We start from the raw sequence: 16,703 nt of genomic DNA, 5'->3' as shown, positions 1-16,703 counted from the left end.
TCAAATTTACTAAAGGCATCCAGGTGCCTCATCTATTCTGGGGCACAAAACTCCATGACAAAGAGTGGGTGCTTTGGAGGTGGCATTTGAACTGCTCAGCTTCAGAATCCTTGCAAGGTGGACAAGGTTCCCTCTGACTCAGGTGTTGTGGCTCCTCCACAGACAAAGGAAGGCAGCTACACACCACAGGGATGATTGCTCTGCTCTGATATCAATGAAAAGTGGAGGATTAGCTTGAGGTCCAGCAAAATCAGCCCAGAGAACAGAAGCAGTTCCTGATAACCTCCAAGAGGTACCACAGGCCATGTGCAGCCCTCACCTAGGTCTGAAGCAATGCCAAAAAAAAGCTGTGGAACAACAGCACTGGAGTGACAGTCAGGACATCAGGGCTCTTACCACTGTCAAACACTTCCTCTGGCCATGGTTTCTGCCACTTCCATTGAGGAAAGTCATCCTTTACAAACCTTTACTCTGACAGATGAAAGATTCCAAACAGCATGAACAGTTTGAACTGGCAGGGGGAGGGAAAAGTGTCTTGTATTTCCACTCCTCCATACCTCATCAAGTGTTTGTGCTCTTTATATCACAAAGCCTTGAGAACCCAACTTGCCCTCCCATTCTTCCCCCTATAAACAGCAGTTCTGATCCTATGGAACTGCACAGCAGCAGCTCTTTGGTCTTCAGTTCTTTTCTTACGTGCAACTGGTCCCCACAAGTGCCACCAGGCAGTGTAGGTTACAAACACTACCCAAGGATCCTGTAGGAGCAGCTAAGGGACCACAAGGCACTTCCTTTCCACTCAGCTACAGCATGACACAACCCATCTGCCCATGGCCACAGGAGCACAGGCAAAGCCCCAGTGGACCAATGCTTGAAAGCCACATGGCAAAACCTATTAGCTCAATGCAATCCAAAAAGGCAGACAAAAGGAGGATCATCTTTTCTTCTGGACATGCTACAAAACCAGATCACATGCCCTCACTATTTTCTTTCTGGAGCTGGAGGGAAATATCAAAGGATAATTCAAAACACATTTGGCTACACTTGAGGTAGGAGAGCACAGGGCAGTATCTCCAACAGCCATAGAAACTCACCCCTTATGAGCTCTCTGTTCTTTTTTACCTCCCCCACATCTGAGAGCTCCTGGAGAGGGTCCAGTGTCATTGCATCAGCAGTACTGCCAGGACCCATTCCACATGCTGAGCAGTTTCTGAAGGAAAAAAGCATTTCCTGACATCTGTTCTGAATTGACTGCTCTCCTCCTCCCCCACTTCATCTCACCCCATGCTCCTCTCCAGCTCTCCCTCCACTGTCACCTGCCCAGCTGACCAGGGCTCAGCAGAGTGAGCTGAGGATCTTTGTGGATAACTGATGGCACACACCTCTTCCAGCCTGTCATCATCCCCTGCTACCCTCCCTATCTGCTGTTGACACAGGATTTTGCTCTTTGGCACTGAGCTGACCCTAACCCAGAATGTTGTTTGTGCCTGCACCATTTTCTCATGCCTAAGTGTTTCCTACTAGAACCACACACTGGAGCATTGGCTAAATGAAAAGGATGACTTGTATTGTATGACTTGATCCCAGGACCAGGCTTGTTACTCTGTTCTCACTCTCATTTGAAATGGAGCTATTGCAATGCTGGAAATTCCAAGGATTGACAGGGAATGATTTCCACAATTACCTGACTTCCATCGAATTTTCCCTCATGCTCTGCCTCTCCTTGGATTACCTGAACAGCTGCACAGTCCTGTTAAAAACTTTCTGCATTAAATATATTCAAAGGATAATACTGCCTAGAGACACAGCAAACTCTTTTTGTCAACTTTTACACATACAAACAGGGATGCAGGGTTTTAAGGAACCAAGAGCCATCATGATCTTGATACTTCCACCCACACTGCAGAATTTTAAACAATCTGGGTATCTCAGTGCAGCCCCCAAGGTTTTGGTTTTTGGCAGGGTATGACAGACACCACCACGTACACCAAGCATGTAGTAGATTTTATTAAGCATAACTTTGGTTCTAAGTATTCCACCCTCATTCTCGTAATACCTTTAGTTAAAAACAATTATACAAGAGCAAATACAAAAAATATTAAATTATGAAAACAAATCCATTAAGGCTCCCTTTTTATATTTATATATATTTATATATGTACACTCAAACAAGTGCAGATATTAACAGAATGTTAAAGCCACAAAAATGCTAAAAAATTTACTACTATACTATCAAAAAGCAAGAGTTTTTAAAAAAGTACAAAGTGGTGAGCAATTTTCAGATCACTGAAGTATTTGCTGGATTGCTTCTAAACCCATATAGCTGAAGGGCAGAGCAGGAATTGCTTATGCTCACTGCCAAGCAGTTTCTTACTTGAAGAGCTGCACAGGACACTTGTGGTGTGACTGGCCACCCGTTGAAGGGTTGCCCAATCCTGACTTCAAATACAAGCTTTTGCCTGTCAAAATTGATATGAAGGTGGCTGGGGTTCCTAGACTAAAGGATTAGCAGGATTCAAAGATGTTCTAACACACACGTTGATGTTCTGTTCACACAGAGTTAATTCCAATGAAAAACAAAAAATAAATTCATGCTGTATGTACAAAGGAGTTTTCTGGCCTCCTGTGTTTCAGAAAGAGAAACTCTACCCTGAATCACAAGCTAACCTGGGGAGAAAGCAGACTGCCTTTAGCCTTGAGAGCCATCCACTGAAGCCAAAAAGGAGTCTTTGTCCCCCACCACTCCCAGTGCCACCGATTTAATTGCACTGTGCATGTGTGGTAGGATTGCCATGATCACCAAGAGGAAATGGCTAAAATAAAATGGTCTGCTCAAGCCAGAGGAAGGTTTCCTCACTCACTTCTAGACTTCTCCATACTGAGCAGAAGGTTAATGTGGAGCTGAAGCCAAGAGTGAGGATGTTTGGTAGGCTGGGAACAGCCACATCAAGCATGAGCAGGGTGTGGAAGGCTCGGACATAGCACTGCCTCAACAACATGAAACAAAATCAGTGCAAGTGTTGGAATGATGTGTTGCCAGAGAAGATCTTCTCCTGCCAGAAGGGAAGAACCTGCAGCATTCAGGGTGTTCCTTTGTTGAGATAATACATGGAAGAGTCTTACATTTGGCCTTTGTCTTCCTGTATATCCATAATCTGAACAGTCTGTTAGACCAGCTTCACATTTAATCTTTCAGACGTGAGTCACTGCAAGGCTAAATCAATGGCAATATGCTTATCACAATTCAATTTACCCTCAATCTGATTATGTCCTCACAAAAAATGCCTTAACAAATTAAAGTCTGTATCTAGGAAACATTTCTAATTGTTTTGTCCCAAGTGCTAATCTGAAATTGTATTTAAAATATCCAATACGTATAGGAAAGGCAAAAGGAACTATAAAAACCAAACCAACAATCCTCCACCACACCTTTACAATACAAGCATGCCACTGCTGATATTAATAAAAAGTGTTCTCAAACAGTTATGTCCAATGTAATTACAAAGTAGAAATTATTGTGTTTAGCATTCTAAGGCAAAGGCTAGGGATTAGACCCTCAGCAGGTATGAGCACAGTTTCAGTCAGAGCTAGGACTATTCCAACCAAGGAAGACAAGGATTTCTCCCCAGACTGTGAAGATATATCTGCACCCAATGTGACCAGGTAAGAATCCAATTCTATAATCCTACATGAGCAATCTATTCCCCACTCCTCATCCCAGGCTTTCCTGGATAACTAGTAGTCATAAGCATGAAGGATTAAATTCTGTCACCCCTGTGCAAGCTGAGCAATATTTTATGTAATGGCAAGTCACAGGGGCAACCTGTGGAAAGGCAGAAGATGACAGAATTGGACCCAAAGTCTCAGTGGTAACACACTTCCCATCTTTCTCGAGGCTGAATGAAGGATGGGATAAAATTCATTTATTTTTATGCCTCATTTTAGGAAAAAAAAATCAATTTCAGAAGATTCTAGTAACTGGTTTGGTCTGGTTTAAACACTTCTCTACTGCAGAAACTTCAACAAGCATCTGCAAGCAAAGAGTAGGAACTGATGGCAGATCAGTTCAGCAAATGAGTTCAAACACTACCAAGTGATGTGTTAACACTCTACTCTGTTCACCATGTCCTTGGAGGAGAAAGGCCACAACACCAAAGTAAGCAGGATTTCAAAATATGGAAAGTAGAAGACAGATCATTTTGCTTTGAGAGGTAAGTTCACAGGTAGCACTTCACAGGCCTGTACACAACAGTGTAAGTTTACAGACAGAGATAAATCAGCCTCTGGAGTCTCCCTGTGAAAGGATCATCAGATTTTTGCTCTTTCATAGCCCAAATTCTACATGCCAAACAGCAAGAAATGGGCTTTAAGGCTGCTTAACTTTTCACTGCTGGTGAATTTTAAGCATTCTCATCTTGCCCACACCTACTTATCCTATTGGGGATGGGCAGCAGTGATCAGCACACCTCATATCCTCCTAGATTTAGTAAAAATTCCAACTAAACACAAATTATTGTGGGATATACACAAGCTTTAGGTATAGATGGAGGAAATATACCTGCACAACAAAGCTTGATATCACAGGAGGATTTTTGTTCTGTTTTAAAGCAAAATATAATCTCTATATCTCCACTAAACAAGGATCACAAGAGTTAAAGCAGTGCAACACTGAAGGAGCTTCTCTAGTATCCCTGGTTAAAATCTCTGAGAAAGCAGAGAAATCTCTGATTTCTGAAATCTCTGAGAAAGCTCTCAGCCTGGTCCATGACACTGAACTGACAAAGACACTCCTTATCCATTGATCTCAGGACTGTATTTGGCAAGTCGATCTGCTTACGATACTGTCTTTTTAATCCAAACGTCCAGGAATTAAAAATCTCTTCTTCAGTAAGTGTCAGCTGTTATTTTCCTTCCTGAAGGGCAAATGTGAGACAACTTGCAAAAGCCTCTCTCTGCAGGAAAGCTGGAAGTCTAAGCAGGTGCTGGCTCTAGGAGTCTGGTGCTTCTGTTGCTTCCTGGACCGTCCTCCTCAAGTTGCCCTTGACTTTGACAAATTCAGGTGCATTTTCCTGCTCTTCCTGTATCTTCTGCTTCTCCAGTTCCAGCTTAAAAAGGAATCACATGTTAAAAAAAAAGTATAGAAAATACATCACTGAAATACAAGACAAAAAACTCAAGGTTTCAGTAACTGGCCATGCCAAACTCTTTAAATTGCTTCCTTTCTTTGTCTCATGGAAAAGATAAAATTGCCTTTCTTTGGGAGTATCTGTTCTCATAAACAATAAATCTTTTCAAATCCTTGGCTCTAGCTTGTTCCAGATGTCCACCTTTGCCAGACAGAAAAAACTTTGCAAACCCAGAACAAGATGAAGCATTTTTAAGAAATTCTTGGACATCTTCATTAAAGAAACAACAGTAATTCTCTTCTGTGGCTCTTACCACAGAACAAAGAAGAATGTACCTCGTGGGAGAACACGTGAACAGCTACTACTGAGCAACTTGCAGAACTGATTTCTGAATGTTTAGCTATGAAGCTCTGTATCTAACTTGAGCCTCTTAAAGAGTATCTGGTTTGCCTATCACAAAAACCAGTAAAAAACCCAAAAACCTTCGTTGGCCCTTAGCCATTCATTTTTGGGAGCCCATTCACTGACTTTTTTAACCAACCTGGAGCTTCTGCCCATGCAGACACTTGAAATTTCCATGTGAGGAATGGAAATGCTCTGTGTGGCAAGGCTGTGTAAGCAGTGCTCATCCAGCACAGGCTCACACATAGCACAGAATATGGATTGCTTAGTGATCCTTAGGGAAGGCAGATGAGTTGGCAGAAAGGGAGAAAAAAAACCTTTAGAAAACTAACAAAAGTGTCTGAAAGGAGCTTTTTTTTTTTCCTTTGTAACAGAACATGGTCTCCCTGATTAATGGGGACCATGTACAGCTCACCTAAATAATCTCTCCTTTGTCTCTAGTTCACTGACAAGGGACATGCCTTGTTTCTATAAATCACAACAATGTCCCTCCATGAGTCATGTAGTCAATTAATGCCACTCCTATGATGTTTACAAGGTCACAGCACTGTTTGCAATGGGCAGACTTTTCCTCTTCTAACAGAATTTTCTAATCTACATAATCTATGTTGGATGGCTCAGTTTCAAATCAAATCTTCACACAAGCTGAACCATTCATAGCTGGGCCCTAAAGAGAGGTAAGGAAAATGACAGGATGATACACTTAAAACTACAATAGCTTTCTCCAAAAATATTTCTAAACCTAATTAAAATAAAGAAAAAAATCCAACCTATAATAAAACCCTAAAACCTCTAATGATTGGATTATGTGTAATTTTTAACAGTAATTATTTGGCTTAATTGATTTCTTCTGAGAAACACAGGAGGTACTGTTTTAAAGCATTTATTTACAGCATTCATTTATTTTAAAATAAATGCATTGCTTGATGCACAGTGACTTCTCTGATGAGCTGTTTCACTATAGAGATATTTCCTCTCAGTTATATGAAGTGCTTCCAGAGGCACTGAGACATCTGGCTGGCCCTGTGCCTGGCAAAAAGCTTCACCACGAGGAAATCCAATTCCACATCCTCTCCATGCACAGGATCTGAGGACTTTTTCTTTCACTTGAAAACACCAATGTGCTCACACATTTTTAAGCCTACAAAAGATCTTTTAAATATTATCTAGTTTCTACATAACCCAGGAGAATCAATTGATACATTAAATGTAATTTTGATATACTACAGTCTAACAGCCATTCTTAGTGGAACATAGTTAGACTACAAAAAAATTACAGAATCACCACAGTTTCAATGGTTAAATATCATCAGTGCTCCACACACATTCCTGATTGCTGGTGCAGGATTCATATGACCAAAGGCAGACCCCATAAGCAGTTCCTATTCATAATGAAAACTGGTAATTAAAGAGTGTGATTTGACTTATCCTAACAGATATCTGAATTTAACTAGGGGACATATGCCAAAAATTGGCTGCTGCTTCTTTTCAGTCTACTAAGGGATCGTCAGGTGAGTAGCTCAGATGCAGATGTGCAAATGTCTGTTACTCCTCATCTTACCTGCTCCAGTTTCTGCTGCCGTTTCAGTAGCTCTATTTCCAGGTCTGACTTCTTCTTTTGTGCCTCCTCTTCTTTTTGTTGTTTAATAACTTGATCTCGTTTCCTTTTCTCCATCACCTTCTGTAGCTCTGGTTTGTTCTGAGGTGCAAGACCCCTTCAAATTGTATAGTGGGGGAGAAAAAAGAGATCAGTTTTAAATAGCAGGAATTCACACAGAATTGCAGGCAGCTTTACTAAAATCAAGTAGCTTTCTATTTAGATACATTAGGATATAAATTAAAAGGAAAAAACATGCAGAAGTTTCCCTGATTTCTAACCAGTACCCTAAGCTAGATTTAAGCCATATAATCACCAAAGATATTTCCCTTTAATGTGCATGCTAGTATTTCTCCTCTATACTTCATTAACTTTCATCTGTAGCCTTCACTGTATTCTTTTGATTCCAAAAGAATGGACTGTAAAAACCATCACAGATCAAAACCCTATCAGAGCTAGAAACAAATTTGGGGCAAGAAGAATTTGCTTGGTGCCTGGTAACTCAGAAGGACTGTGTTCAGACAGTCCTGCACAGGTTATTCTGCCCATAGAAGTCTGCATGGACAAAACCAAAATGTGGTCTGTCCCACTGCTCCTGGAAATCATGGATTCTTTCCTTTCCTTGAAAATGTGACAGCTTTACCTATGCCTGGCTGTGAAGTTATTTCCAGTGAGAGCTCCCAGGCTACACTAAACATCACAAAGAGCCTAAGACAACAAAAATCAAGAATAAAAAGTTGCTATCACCTTGGAGACCAGACAAAGCCTGGGGGATTCTCCCTCTGACAAGCCTTTAGGTGCTGCATGCACTGAATGTTCTGAGCCTGTTCAGCACAAATTGCTTTCCAAGCCAGCTACTCTGGAATGAGGAAGCTCACTCCTTGGGAAGATGCATGACGTTATTTATATGGGCACACACATGGATACTCACTCCTACTTATTTTCCTGACTTCAGCTATTTCTTTTATCTCTGTAATGCTATGATGGCTTCAAAATTTGTTACAAGCTTCAAAGCTCTCCCTGTTATTCAGGCATTAGCATCACTTAAGGCAGAGCAGAGAGATCTGAAATTTGTCTTTGTTATTGCTGTCCTTCCTGTGAAGATGATTATGTGAAAGCATCCAGCGTTAAGTTTAACATCAACAATTTTTTATTTCAACTTTTAACAAAATTCAATAATCTCAATAAGCTTTCAGAAAGCATATTTTTACCCTTCCTACTTGCTGTACATCTGTGGTTGCCTAATTATTCATTAATATGCATATCTGACAGCATGTCCAATAAAACATTAAAATGCCATTTTATGGTAGCATCTAGGAATGACTCCATATATTATGCAACACTCTATCCCTGTACATATCCTGACAGCAAAATCAAATATTTAGCAACACCAAATGCTGTTCCCTATTTCTCATAATAGATCTCATGGCCTGAGTGCAACAGAAACTACAAGACTATGTTTATATTTTATGTTTCATGCTATTTTAATTACATTTTAGCACATAAAGCTGAAGTCAGGCAGGAAAAGCTGGAATAATTTTTTTACTACTACTACTACTACTATTCCTACTGGATTGGTGAGAGCAGAGTCAGTGGAATCAGCAATCAGCAGCCAAAACAGCCACAAACCAGGGAGCAGCTGCTAAATAACATTACTGTTGCTGCTTTTCTCACTGAGGCTGCACCATAACAAAGCAGAGGCACAGACTGATTCAATGTGCTGCAACAAAGGGAACCTGCAGAAGCTACAATTCAATACAACCCCTCAGTCCAATCAAGTGGGGGTGGCAGATCTGTAACAGAACTATAAAGTCAATCCTATTTCCACTCTTTTGTGAAAAGGAAAACAAACTGGTGGATACTGGATTAACTGGGGTCTTGTATCACCTTCTGGTGACTGTTCTGGTTAAATTACAAATCATTAAGGCTTTGATATAGAGGAAGCAAAGTGTGCTACAAGACAAGTGAGAGCTGATAGGGTTAAAACCTCTGGAAGGACAGTACCAATATTCTGCAGAGTTGAGGTTAACTCATAATAAGTAAAAACAACTTAAATGACCAGGTAGCACCATCTGAATGTTTTGGGGTTTTTTTTATTTTTTTCCTCCCCAAAACAGCTACTCTCTCTGCAAGTAAAACCAGCTCTAGACCTGACAGAAACTGCTCACAGTGGGTATGGAGAATGACTGGAGCACAACTAGCTAGTACCTTCCAACATCCATTTCTGGCTGTTCAGAGCTGATGGGCCCAAAAAGTGAAGCTGCTGATGTATACACTGAATCATTGCAACAAAATATGCAGCATGTTAAGCAGCCTTCTATAAGAACATTGAAAGTCTTCCACACATTTGACAGTCTGCTGTAACAAAGCAGAACAGAGCCTAATATCTACATTACTGAAAAGCCTCCTATCAGAGCTAGTACAGTGAAAAATGCACAGAAGACTAACCCTCCTCTAAAAGATACCAATTTTTCTGCTGGTGAAAATCCTCAAAGTATTTATTTCTGCACCAATAAATAAGAATCTAAAAGTACCAGCTGCAGCTAATCAAAATTAAAATAAGAGAAGAGAGGGTATTGAGGTCTGTACAACTTCACAGTGTAATAGGATATGTTCCTAGAAAAAAAGAACTCCATACTATTTAAAAGTGCTGTGTGCTTTCATAAACTTAGAAGAAAAAAAAAGGATCTTAATTTATTGCAGCCTCCACATCCTCCAGATTAAGATCATCAGGAAACTTCAACTATTTTTCTTTCAATGACTAAAAACTTATTGGTGCCAGGAACTGACTTTGATGTTTAATCCCATTAACAAAAAATAGGACAAACACCTATTTAGGCCAGTTTCTTCCAATTCAGTTGGCATTCTGTAAAATATCCCTCCTTCTTCATCACTAAAGAAATGCTATATTGTGTATGCAATCCATTTAGAATTAAGTCTCTAAGCCCAGCATTTGTGAGGATTTTGCTATTACACATAACAAGAACCTCTTCTTCCCTCAAAATATCACAATGCCAAAGTATAGCAGTCTCTACCTCTCAAAAAAAAAAAAAAAAAAGTGAGAGAAAAACTGCCATAATGTGACTCTTCCTGCCAAAGAGATACATCTAGTTGTGCTGGAGTAGCCAAATTTATGGCCTTTTACTCTTCTTGATCAAGGTCCTGGGTCTCAAAAAGGCAGAATGTCTGCTACCACCAGCTGTCTGCTCAAATGCACTCTGAAATACTGTTCTTCCACTTCTATTTTTCAGATCCCCATACCCTGCCTTTGAAAAGTCCATTTTGGGTTTCTTCAATGCACCAAATCACCAACTGATATCATAGCTGGTTTCTGCTGGTTTAAACAAAGGAGCATCAACAGGCATAGTGCCTTTTCCTTCACCAGGTGGTCTGGTGGCTATTTCCTTAATGTATTTTCTCAATGACTTCTCTGTTGCTGAAGAATTTATTAACAGAACTTCAGCTATTTCTGGGCCAGGTGCTTGTGCCTCTGAAGTTGATGAAATGAAGACATGGCTGTTTACATCTCTAAAAGCAATATACAGAGCAACAGCTGTGCATCCCATCCCAGAGAGGAGCAGGCAGCACTTGCAAAACATACAAAGAAACACTTGTGCAGCAGCACAGCAGGCACCACACTATCACACTGCATTGAGAGACAGATCAAATAAGTAGAGAACAGTTTCAATGAAATAAACTACATGATTTCTCTAATTTAAAAGTGGCCTCATAAACTCAGTGCACTGGGAATGGTTAAAACCCCACAGATTTTATCATCCTGCTGTTAATAGCAGAATTCTGTGAAATACTTGATGATGTTAAGAGTTCAAGACAAATTACAGTGCCCAGGTAACTCATATGAAATGTAATAGAGGAGAATTGAACTGCTTCCTCTCAAAACTGACCACCTGAGTATTTACAAAAACAAAATAAGAAGCCTTCTAAGGCAAGCTTTTGCACTGAAATTCAAACAGAAATAAATGCCACGGTTAAGAATCAGAGTCTTTCAATTTACAAGATCTGAATCAAAAAACAGTGCCTGCTGTATTTTGAGGACAATGTTATTTTGCTGAAACTAAAACTCAAGTTGTGTGTTTGGGGTAGGAGGATGGCACAAGTGATTTTTAGACTCTTACCTTTTCTGATTCATAAGCAGCTCTCTATGGAGATCTTGATGATTCCGGGATGACTTCACAGGATTAATTAATTTCTGAGGTCTAATTAATTCAGGATTGTCATCATCTATGTAGTCTGGTTCAGCCATAATCTTTCTTGGAATGGGAAATGGATCTTTGGGTTCAGTGTCCTTGTTCACAGTATCTGTAAAACAGGAAAAACTGTAGTGAATCTACACTGAAAGGCCTTTTAAAGATGTCCTAAACCACAAAGGCAGCATATTACACTGGCAACAGTCATGCTTTTGCTGGATTAGTTTTGTCTGTAGAAAGTAAAAGCTCTCAGAGCAAACATCAGTAACTTTTTTTTAAATAGTAGCAATTTTTCAACAATGGCATCTCAACAGCCTTCATCCAATGCCTCAGAGCCAAGAGTTTCCCCCTTTTTGAGAAGAACTTGACAAATAATTTAGTTTAAGTGTGTGAAGACCCTTATTGATTTTAATAAGGCTATTCAGATGAAACATTTTTGGATCAGTGGTACTGAGACCCTAAAGACATTTTAAATACTGACTATATTAAAAACTGTGAATGTGTATCAAAACCAGTCTCATTTTGTGCTGTCAGTGGCATGACAGCTGTGGGGAAAACACCTCTGTGAATAAGCAAGCCCTGAACTGTATCGAGCAAAAGCTTCCATGTGGAAATTGCCAGATCTGCAATTGTTGTGATGGGGGAATGATTTCTGAGTGGAAAAGTGGAGAAGGAAAAAGTTAGGTGAGGTTGTTCCTTAAAGGCTGTATTCCACCCAGTGAAAACCCACAGAAATCCAGACCTGAAGGCAATGAATTCATGATTGATTTAAATTGGAAAAGTGGCACTTTCCTATCCTGCTATAGAAAACTTAACTACATATCAAATCACAACATTTTGAATCAACAGCTGACAAATAAACAATGTTTTCCAAATAATTCATATGTGACCATTCATACCCCTTTCCATTAAAAAGCACCACTCACAAGATGACCAGAACCCAAAACAAAGCACATTCAGGGAAATTCTGTCTCTCTCTCCACTTTTGTGAAAACCTGCACACAAAATTTGCAGTTGTCAGTTTGATGAAATGTTGGCCCCTCAAACAGACCCTGAAAAATAATCTCACAGCATGTGGGTTTACAGAGATGAATCAATGGGACATGAAAGCAAAGGCGAGAGGCTTCCATTCTCCTGACTGGCAGAACAGCTGAATGCTCCACACTGTACTCATGGGACTATGAGATAAATCAGGGAATCACTGGGATTTGCTGTGCTGTTTCCAGTAAAAGCTGAATATGTGCTTTAATTCAGATCCCACTGTTACCAGCCCTTCCCTCCCTTTCTCATCCCATAGACTACAAAACCTGTGTCCAGCTGCAGTTTAATCCCTGAACTATTTTCTTTCAGTAGGACTCTCATACTCTTGCTCAGGTCTGATCAAATCCACTTGAAAGTTCTTCACTTAATACTTCAGTAGATTAAAACTGAACAGTACAACCATCACCCAGCTCCAGCTGCTTACAGGTGAGGAAGTCAAACAACATGGAAGTTTTCAGCAGATGCAAGAAGGATACTCTGGATTTGAATGTGTCCAGTGGACCTGGCAAAGGTTTTTCAGCTTCTTGTTTAGAATGGATGATGTGAACTGTGTTTTACTGGTGCTGCATCTCACACACCAAATTTCTGTGGAGAAACTTCAATGAGAAACAGCTCACCAGTGTGAGCTGCTCTCAGGGTGGCTCCTTCACCAGTTCCTCAAGGCAAGTTCATATGAAGAATTTTTTAATTCTGTGGGGGTGTCAGGTTTCACAGGGACTCCTGAAACTACTATTCAAATTGCCCACAGTTCAAAACTATGGAAATGTATTTACTATACATGGCATAAACTTCTTCCTGACACTGATCATGCAGTAAGAACACTTCTCCTGTCACCCCTTCAGAATCATTGCTTCAATCAAACAACCAGCTATTACCACACATGCCAAATACAGGGGATCACTAGAAACAGGACAGAAGAAGCTTGGAAGAATTCCAATTCAACCTCCTCCTGAGAGCAGGAATAGCTATGAGATCAGAGCAGGTTGCTCAGGACATTTCCCTGTAATACCCTGGAACTCCCCAAGGCTGCACAGCATTTTTGGATTGCCCCTCTCACCATTATTCCCAGTGGTTTTCCCTTACACCTACATGAACCTCTTGCTCCAACTCCAGCCTGCTGCCTCTCATGCTCCAGCCCCACACTGGTGAAGAGTCTGGGTCACCTCCCAGGCACAGGAGCTGCTGCTGGATCCCACCAAATCTCTGCTCTGGGCTGAGCCAGCCCAGGTCCCTCAGCCTCACCACAGCCCATCCTGGGGGTCCTTGGCCAAACTCACATCTCAGACCCCTCACTGTTCATAGCATGCCAAACAAAAACCAAAAACAACTCCCCAAAACCCCTCAACACACACCACACAACACCACGCTGTTAATTAACATTTGTAGAGGTCTATTCTCTTTAGCACAGACTGTGAATAAACCAGCTGCAGTTCTTTTCTTACACAAGGACATAACATTTCATCCTTCCTCAGTGTTCACATAAGGTTTATTACAACTAAAATAACTCAAATATTACATATGCAACCTCCACCCAAAATAAACCTTCTCTGTAAATATTTGTTTTGCTTTACTCCTCTATCAGAACTGACGGGTCTGTGAGTCTTCTAGAAGCCATTTATCAACTGCTCTCTGTTAAAGTAAATCCAAAAATAACCTGCTGCTTCTTCAAGATAATTCTTGTTTGCTTAGGTGGAGATGAAAAAGGCAGAATTCCTCTACAACTGCCATATACAATGTACAATTTTCTTGACACAAGCCCCTGAAAAACAATTTGATTCAATCATTTCTCAAAGTGTGGTGCAGTATTTTGCAGCACATGATTTGGTTTGAGCAAGCCCTTAAAGTGAAGTCTATTTATTCTTCTTTCTCCTGTCCCATCGCTATTTTTAAAACATGTATTCAACTCAGAGGTCAGGAATTGTGGTTTCCTACTGTAACATAACTCTACTAGCAGCAAACATGAATGAATAAAAACTCCCCTGGGAAGAGTCTTTCCATGTATGATTAAGCTGCAAATGACTTCAACTAGGATTTCCAAACAGAGCCAGCAACATGGGGCATCCAGTTTCCACCCAGTGAATACTCTCACACCCTCTGCAAACCTCAGCCTGGCTGGTGATGACCAACAGTCCTGCACAGTCACTGTGTAATGTAAGTCACTGTAAACAATACAATAAAGATAAGAATAAGATATGATCTCTACCTACACTCTGTCAAAGCTAACATTTACAAAAGCACAGGCAAGTGTCACATAAAAAAAAGAAACTGAGGCACAAAGGATTCACCACACCAAGGACAGACAGGAACAGAGCACTTTATCCCCAGAGTTGCATTCTGATGTTCAGGCTCACACAAAGAAACCAGTCAAGCTCAATGACAGAATCCCTTAAAGTCCTTAAACAAGTTTAATCAATGTTCAAGCAATAACAATTAAAACATTATTAATTCTGTGAGTCTCTAGTGCTCATCACCACAAAAGTCACAGCCCATAAAGCTGCCTCCAGATCATCACTAGGTGCTACAGTGGGACATTAATAATCCAAATAATCACTTAGCAGGAATATGCTGCCTGAAGAGCATCCGAGAGGCTCCTTTCAACCATCTGCTGTTACATGACTGAGAATGACAATCCACTGCTGAGTTTCCTCTCTACCTTGCTCCAAATAAAGGAGATCTGGATTCAGGGGATGTTTTAGCTGAACTTGGCTCAAGTTTAATACACCCACTAATTGGGCAGGTGCTTTCCCAGTGCATTTGCTGAATTAGCTGTTGCTGCACAAGCAGCACAAAAGCATTTATCTACCTTGTCGTGCCTGAGTAACTCACACAGCTTTTGGTATGTGTGGATTTTGATCCACAGAGAGAAAAAATAAACTGGGGATCCTGCATGGAAGAGGAACTTTAACTCTTCAAACAACTGCAAAGCAATTTCAACATCCCACTAGACAAAGAAAATGCCTCTGTAGAAAAATTACTTCAAATATCCTCCAAGACAGAAGTTTAATGTTTCCAGACAAAAAAGATGCTCTGAGAGTAATTAGGAAGTACCTCAGCCTTAAAGAACCAAGACCAAGTAGTCACATACTTGCAACTCTCTCATTTAATTTCCTTGGAGTGCAAGTAAATTCAGGGAAAACAGAAAAGACCCTTCAAAAATTGGTCCTGCTGAAGAGATACAAGCAAACCATAGAATGCCAGAAGCATGAGTTACATTTGGGGACATGTGTACAGAAGATACCTCTGCTTCCAGTGTTATTTATCTTTTATTCTATCTAAAGAGGGTTTTTCCAGCAAAAGTCCCTTAATGGTAGCAACACTGGAAATGTGCACAAGAGAACTACAGACAGTGTTTTTAACAGATATCTTAACAATACCAGATAAGATTCAGCAGCTGCCAGAGTTTTTGCTACAACAGGGCTCCAACAGCTTCCACAGGAGAAAGAGATTCACAGGAAAAAAAAACCTAACCAAACTCTCCCATGTTTATATGGCATTCAGGGAATTGCATTTATTTTCTATCTGATGTTCTTCATACCAGAAATCACCCTCTACATATGGAATTTGAATATAAAAATTCCTGTGAGACACTATGTATTTATATTATTACACATATATCTGGCATTTTCACCCTTCAAATTATTCCCACAATTATTTCCAGCTGTAAAAGCAGAGGTAGAGTTGAGGCCCCTTAAAAAGCAGATAAATAAATGCCTAAAAATACCAATGGACATGAAAATAATAGACTATACTAGATCCAAAAGTTACATTAAGACTACATTCACGTGATTTCCTTTTTACCTTAATAAATTCTTGAACTAATATCTTCCACAGGAGCACTAGCTCAAACACTGAATGCCTCCTGAAGATTTTATTCTTGAAAAATCTTCAACATCTGTTCTGAGCTGTACTGTAAACCATCAAACACTTTGTTCTAAGGCTTACATTTTTAGTTTTTTAAACTACTATGCAGACTTGCAGTTTGCTGCAAGTAACCCAAAGGCATTCTTTGTGAAAAAAAAAAAAAAAAAAATTGTTTTACTCTCCCCTTTCCAATTTCAAGAGGAATTGAAATAAAAATTCTTCGGCATGTCCCTGCTCAGGTGTTACATGACCAAGCACCACCTCCTATCAGCCAGCTTGGGCAGAAAGCAAAGGAGCTACTTAAATTCAGAGTGTGCTTTGCAGGCACCACCTCAGCACTGTTTGCACATGAAAGCTCACACTGCTATCATCTTTATCTGCATGCTCTCAGTGAAGCAAGAGGCACTCGACTAGAAAGATTCATTTGATTAATTCTTGATTATAGATATCATTAATAACGTCCCACAG

The 16,703-nt window shown here is 40.2% G+C and overlaps 1 protein-coding gene across 1 annotated transcript in view; it reads right to left on the bottom strand.

Annotated features, from left to right (window-relative positions):
- Window positions 1-1,983: 1,983 nt before the first annotated feature.
- Window positions 1,984-16,703, bottom strand: part of FAM107B (family with sequence similarity 107 member B) — a 58,234-nt gene continuing 43,514 nt past the window's right edge. Inside the window, exons 2-4 of the mRNA XM_079304416.1 lie at window positions 11,262-11,445; window positions 7,090-7,243; window positions 1,984-5,105 (exon numbers count right to left, since the gene is read on the bottom strand). Of these exons, the coding sequence (XP_079160542.1) occupies window positions 4,989-5,105; window positions 7,090-7,243; window positions 11,262-11,389 (399 nt within the window). The 5' untranslated portion in view covers window positions 11,390-11,445 and the 3' untranslated portion in view covers window positions 1,984-4,988. The remainder of the gene's footprint in view (window positions 5,106-7,089; window positions 7,244-11,261; window positions 11,446-16,703) is intronic.

This window comes from Erithacus rubecula (assembly GCF_903797595.1).
Source record: "Erithacus rubecula genome assembly, chromosome: 4".
NCBI classification, from domain to species: domain Eukaryota; kingdom Metazoa; phylum Chordata; class Aves; order Passeriformes; family Muscicapidae; genus Erithacus; species Erithacus rubecula.
Note: the sequence above shows the minus strand (reverse complement) of the source record. Positions and strands in the feature narration are given on the sequence as shown.